Source organism: Trichogramma pretiosum, unplaced genomic scaffold, assembly GCF_000599845.2.
Source record: "Trichogramma pretiosum strain Unisexual culture from Peru unplaced genomic scaffold, Tpre_2.0 scaffold79, whole genome shotgun sequence".
NCBI classification, from domain to species: Eukaryota; Metazoa; Arthropoda; class Insecta; order Hymenoptera; family Trichogrammatidae; genus Trichogramma; species Trichogramma pretiosum.
In genome coordinates this window covers 460,285-467,188 of record NW_019641700.1, presented here as the reverse complement: position 1 = coordinate 467,188, position 6,904 = coordinate 460,285, and the positions used below count along the sequence as shown (strand labels likewise).

Below are 6,904 nucleotides of genomic sequence, written 5' to 3'. Positions count from 1 at the left end.
CTTATGATATTCTGTGACAATTGTTTATATTCGTTGGAGTGGCTTATTGTCACTTTGTACAAACAATTTATTTTCATAGATTTAGGGTGTTTTTCGGGATAAAGATAATATTCAAAATGTATAATTATTTAAGTATTACTAATTTGCTTTTAGATTATACGTATCTTAAAAATGCTAAGCAAAGCTTCTTATTTTTTATAAATAATAAAATATAATTTCAGACCATTTTTAAAGAATAATTAAATCTTTTTTTTTCACATAGAAAACGTATTTGAGAATTGTACAAGCAGCTTCAGTATATAATTAAAAAAACATGAGTTAGAAACGAATCTATAATTTATTTCGACCCTAATATGAATTTTTGATGATCTTCATCGATAATATTAAGATTGTTCTCTTCGATGATCTTAAAATTAATAATTATTGATTAACAGGGTTTAATATTTTCAACCATTTATATGCAAAGCATCTAAAATACTTATCTTTCTAAAAGATTTAATATTAATAATTACTCGATAAAAATCGAAACGTTCATCACGCTTAAATTTACGAAAAAATGATAATGTTAAATATAATTCATATTCATTGGAAATTAATTTAGAGAAAATGTATTTCTTACATTTTGGAATATTAACGCCATTATTAATTTTTTGGTTGCTACAAGCTAGTTTTATAAGGGCATACATGAATATTGAACGTTAGAAAATGATAACTGCGCGCGCAATGTCCATATCTTACGTTCTTTACCTGTTTCGGCAGTTAAACGTTACTGCCTAATGAGAACACTAGTATTTTAAGTTCGTCAAAAGATAAACTGAAAATTCTTTCAAAAGAATGTAAAAAAAGAATATTTGAAACTATTACTTCATTTAAAAATATCACTATTTCACGCAAAATTTCAAAATAGACTAAATCGTTAAAATATTGTTAAAGCTAAAGAAAAGTGATTCAGTATGAAAAGTTCGTTAAAAATATAAAATTTAATCATCATTAATAATCATATCAGAAATTTAATTCTAATATAATATGAAATCAAAGAAGTAGTGAAAAATTCTCTATACCTATATTATGAGAAACATTTTTTATAAAAAATAGTTTATCATTAACGATAATTATTATTTGTGTCAAATAATGATTCGAAATAGTATATACAACTTCTCATGTTAAAAAATATTTACAGTACATTAAAATTTTGAAAGTTACTCATTATTACTTTTGAACCCTAAAAAAATGTTGTTAAACTTATGATTACGTAAATAGCTATTCATCAGAAGTGCTCAGAAAAGTAGTGTATTAATCATTGGCCTCGATTCAAAAGTTCTGAGATTATAAAGAACAGCATGAATATGCATCGTCAATGGAATGTACACATTTTTTCCATCATAATTGTTTTCATAGCAATGATATTCTTTAACTCCGTTATTACTACGAGTCTTCAACCTTTGACAAATCCGACGTCAAAGTTAGTTTCTAATTATGTAGAAAAAACATCAGTAATTAATGGAAGTGATAAAAAAAATGAAGCAATTACCCTTACAGATATTGTGAGAACCTTAAAAGAAAATCACTCAGTGCATTTAAATGATATTAATGGTAGTTTACACCGTCACCACCATAAAAGTGGAAACTTCAACGTCGTTGATGAAAAGACTCCATTGTTTCCCACCGATCTTTTTAGTCTTGAAGAAAGGCGCCAAGGAGCTGTCATTTTACATGTTCTTGGAGTAGTCTACATGTTCGTGGCATTAGCTATTGTATGTGATGAATTTTTTGTACCGTCTTTAGACGTTATTATTGAAAAATTGAATATCGCTGATGATGTTGCTGGCGCAACATTTATGGCAGCTGGAGGCTCTGCTCCGGAATTATTTACATCTATAATTGGAGTATTTGTGTCATTTGATGACGTTGGAATTGGAACTATCGTTGGTTCAGCTGTATTCAATATTTTATTCGTAATTGGCATGTGTGCAATATTTTCAAAAACAGTTTTATCTTTGACTTGGTGGCCTCTTTTCCGTGATTGTACTTTTTACAGTGCCAGTCTCTTAACATTAATTTACTTTTTTAGAGATAATTATATTTATTGGTATGAAGCATTAGTTCTATTTGGATTTTATTTAGCATATGTAAGTTTTATGAAATGGAATAGACCCATGGAAATGTTCGTCAAACGAATCCTTTTTAATAAAAAAGTCACAAGAGTAAGATCCACCGATCAATTGATGCCTACGGTAAGAAATTTTATGAAATATTTTGAAATTCGTCAAGATTTAATTGATGTCATTCATTTTTATCATCCATATAATAATTCAAATATATAAGTTCGTTAATTTGTGCACTCAAACGGTCCAAGTCATTAAAAAAAATTTAAGTAATAATTTAATAATACCTTATAAGGCAAAAGATATACGAAACATTTTGCCAAATGGAAAAACGATAAATAGAGAAAAGCCATATCAACCGTGTAATATTCAAATGGACATTGAAAATATATTAAAAAATATCAATTCCCAAAATTTGGGCTCTCCAGGCCCTGTTTAAAAATATTAGCTTGGTTTCTACATGCAAAACCATAAGCAAATCTCCTATCCAAAAGGAATATTAATTTATTACCACCTTCCCAATAAATAAAAAGGAGTCTAATAATATCAAACAACCACATACATCCCATCAAAGGTGAGAGTTTAAATATATTTATTTGATATCGCTATTTTCCCAATTGTCCGACACAGAGGGCAAGGGTACCAAGAGCTATACCTGATATTTAATCAAAACAGAAGCATAGGCCTGTATGCTATTTTTCATACCCAATGGCCTGAAAATTGCTCTTCCCGCTTTGCGCAGGGTTAGAGAAGTAGTCACTTTCAAGACGCATTTATGAGAACGATTTTTTCTCCTCCTCGACGAAAAGTTGTCCATGCATTGATTATTTAAGGGGACACATACACCTTAAACTCAAAAAATTTTTTATTGAATTGTTAAGTAGGATTTTTCCTTCCCTTTCCATTGCCTTTTTCGAAATTTCAAGATTTTGATTTTGCATTGAGATACAGCTATTTCCGTGAGCCTTTTTCCTATATTTTACGTGTTAAATTTTTTCTTCTTTTGTGTTTTCTGGCAAGTAGTGTTTTTGGTCATCTATCGCAACTTTCAGAGGGTACCGATTAAGCATCGGCGCCACTGCCGCGTACACTTCTTCAGAACATCAATGGTTACGGTCACTACCTCGGATGAGACGATCGACCCAATAGGTCACTCTCAAACAGTACTTTTATGACTTAAATTTTGGTAAAAACGAAAAATGAAAAAAAATGTGTGCTTAACTGTTCATTCAGAGCAACCTGTCTGTTAGATCGTCTCCTCTGAGGTAGTGACCGTAAACATTGATGTACTGAAGAAGTTTACGCGACCCTGGTGCTGAAGATCAATCGGTACCCTTTGAAAGTTACGATAGATGGCCAAAAACACTACTCGCTAGAAAAAACAAAAGAAGAAAAAATTTAACACGTAAAGTATAGGAAAAAGGCTCACGGAAACAGCTGTATCTCAGAGCAAAATCAAAATTTTGGAATTTCGAAAAAGGCAATGGAAAGGGAAGGAAAAATCCAACTCAAAAATTCAATAAAAAATTTGTTGAGTTTGAGGTGTATGTGTCCCCTTAAATCATTTATATAAATCTTTAGAGGGCAGGAAAGCCAATACATTGGCTTACCTCCTGATCGACCCTTTATCCATGATCGGTCAATGATTTAAGATACCTTTTAAGACGATTTTCTATTGATGATATGACTTCTGAAATCCTGGATCTATAAATGTTAAAAGTATACTGATATAATTTATTGTTATTCACCGAAATTGTAGCTAATGTTAAGTTTCTTTTTATTTAGAAAAAGCGGGACCGCAGTGGCATTCCTGATGGAGGTGCAGGAGGCGAAGGCTACAAAAAAATACTATTATAAACTTTAAACAACAAATTTATACTATATCTAACTCAGATCAATTCTTACTTAAGACTCACAAATTTTGACACTGTAGTTAAAATACGTCATCTACTTTTTTACCCTCTTACCATAAGTACTTCGTGTTGATAGTCGATTGAATGTAAAGTTATAGTTCCGTTCTACTGTTGTCATGTATTCGTTCATAAAACAGCATCCAGCTATCAATCAGAAAATATGTACACAGAGAAGAGTCCATTGCAGTAAGCTAAAAAATCCCCGTTTCTGCCAAAAATTAACAGTAGCAAGCGACCTACACCACCTTGTAGAGAGGTCGGTGAGAACATGTGGGTGAGTTTCGTTGCGATTTGGACAATTACTTTTTTTATTAATAAAAAATAAAAAAATTAGTGTAGGGTTTTTGGTTTTTCAAATAAATATTGGAAAATAAAACAGCTACAGCAATACTCTCGTGAGAGAAAATTAAATTACCTTTCTAGCGCGAAAAATTGGGAAATGTTCGAAAAAACGTGATTTCCTTCAATTTTTGAATCTAAGAAGCAATATTTAGCAGAAAGGTAGCTCTTGTTATATAGAAAAACTATGCAAAACTAAATTTCTGTGAGACTTACTGTTTCTGAGATATTCGATTTTTTTCGAAAAATCGCACCTTCATTTTTTTTCATACAAAATCTTTAAAACTTTACTTTTAAAATTTTTGCAATGAATTTGTAAACTAGAATGTTTATTTTATAAAACGAATATTCCATTTTTGACATGGGAAACTATTAAAAAAGACACCAAATATAGCCCATTTTTGCGAAAATTTGCTTGATTATGCCGTCAGGAGTGCTAGTGCAACACTAGTGTGACACAATTGACGCAGGCTCATGTCTCCAGCTTCCCCACCAACGGCATTTCCCTATTTCCCTATTTTTCTCGGAAAATACTTATCCAATCGGAATGCAACAAAATTCGTTAGAAAGATAATAAAATTCCCTACATTTACTTTTGCGAGAGCATGACTGTAGCTGCCTTAGTTTCCAATATATATTTGAAAAACCGAAAACCTAACTATAATTTTTTCGTTTTTTGTTAATCCCAGGTAAAATAGAATATTAGATCTGATATAAGTTCTGGTAAACGCACATCAGATCTTATGCCAGATCTTATATCAAAATTTGCATACGATAATCGACATTAGAACTTACATCAGATCTGAAGTGACTGTGAAGCCTTTAATTATTTAAACAATAAGTTTATGAATAATTAAAATTTAATAACAAATCTTAAACAATAAAAGTTATCGAATTAATTTAAATTCACTTTATCAAAAAGCCAAACATTTTTATCTTTTTTCTTACCTTTTTTTTTTATCTTTTTTTTTTTTTATCTTTTTTGGGAGGGAATATTCTTAAAGATATTATCAATATGATTATTAAAATACGACTAAATTTATTATTAAATTTTAATTATTAATGAATTTATAGTTTTAACAATTAGGAGCGAAATAGTCATTTCAGATCTGACATTAAATCTGGTGTCAGATCTGATTAAGTTCTGATGTTGATTATCGTATGCAAATTCTGATATAAGATCTGGCATAAGATCTTATGTGCGTTCACCAGAACTTTTATCAGATCTGATATCGGATCTACAGTCAGATCTAACATACCATTTTCACCTGGGATAAAAAAAAATCTCTACGAAACTCACCTGCATGTTCCCATGCTTGCTGCTATTAATTTTTGACAGAAAAAATCTATTTGCACTGGAGTATTGGTCGATACCTGTACCATGTCATATACTACTGTTACTATTGCCGCATATTTTGTACTCTTAGGTACCTCCTTATACTTTGTTGCTTTAACATTTTCGAATTAAACGGTCGATAGTGTACATTTAATAATAAATATAGCGTCACGTTCATGTTTGATAGCTACTTCTAGCTTTCTAACCAAAAAATAGTATGCCATTTGAGCATTCTTGTATTGATGGTACGTTTTCAAAACCGTCTTTTGTGAAGTTAAGTTGCTCGTATATGGATGATATCGACTAAAATGGTGTTTTCAAGTCCCAAAATGGTCCTTAAAAAAATAACCGGTTTGGAAGTTAATAAAGGCGGCTTTTTGTTTTTCAACCGACCAAATAAGAAATTGTAAACGGGCAAAGCATATATAGCAGGTTCAATAAAGAGGAAATAACACGGTAATGACATGGAATGGTACTGATATGTGGCCTAAAAACCTTTTGAAAATTGTGAGCTTACTATTGATCTAAACACCAACGAAAACTTCCCTAGATATAGGTATTCTGAAAATATTTGCTGTATTAGAATGTCAAAAAAATCTACTGGCTGCTCTGCAGCAGCTGAAACGGTAATGAACAAAACTCACACTATTGCAACATTTCCTATATAAAAATAGTTCAAAATAAAACTTTAAATTTTCAAACATTTTCAGTTAATAGAGAGTGTTCAAACGAAGGTTAACCACTCTGTCCCGTTTCCATCGAATGTTTTTTACTGGTTCTGTGACCATCTAAGTAAAGAGGTTGCAAAAAGTCACCACTACGAAAGTGGCTTAAAAAAGTCGAAGTGGCACTTTTGGGGTATCGTTTAACCGAAAAAACGTTGGTTCATAGGACATGATGTCCCGTAGTTTATTTTTATCAATGTAGAGTCATAAAACACTTTGAGCAAAATTATACAAATTGACAGGCACAGTAATTACAAAATAGGCCTATTTTGTGGGAAAAAGCATCAAAAAGTTCATTTGATCGGGTAGGAATGGATTCTCAATTAAAGTGGACAAAAAAACAAACATTTTAATATAAATTAATGTACCAAAACATTCAACTATTGCCGTGTAGATTTCACCTGCATACGCTCACACAGTAGCGCTGCATCGACCCAGTCGTGGTCAGCTCCCAATAGTGACCGCTCCGCAGTCGGTAAATTCGAT

At 31.3% G+C, this 6,904-nt stretch overlaps 1 protein-coding gene across 1 annotated transcript; it reads left to right on the top strand.

The window, feature by feature from the left end:
• The first annotated feature begins 791 nt into the window (after window positions 1–791).
• LOC111694432 (sodium/potassium/calcium exchanger Nckx30C-like) lies at window positions 792–6,562 on the top strand. The gene is made up of 2 exons (XM_023462622.1): window positions 792–2,234; window positions 6,404–6,562. The coding sequence occupies exons 1-2, from the start codon at window positions 1,341–1,343 to the stop codon at window positions 6,560–6,562; spliced, it is 1,053 nt and encodes a 350-aa protein (XP_023318390.1). The 5' UTR covers window positions 792–1,340.
• Window positions 6,563–6,904: the final 342 nt, after the last annotated feature.

Excerpts from the sequence above, each read along its gene's own strand:
- LOC111694432 (XM_023462622.1), top strand. The coding sequence starts at position 1,341 with ATGAATATGCATCGTCAATGGAATGTACACATTTTTTCCATCATAATT. Across the intron at positions 2,235-6,403 it reads CCGATCAATTGATGCCTACG|TTAATAGAGAGTGTTCAAAC; the intron begins GTAAGAAATTTT and ends AAACATTTTCAG.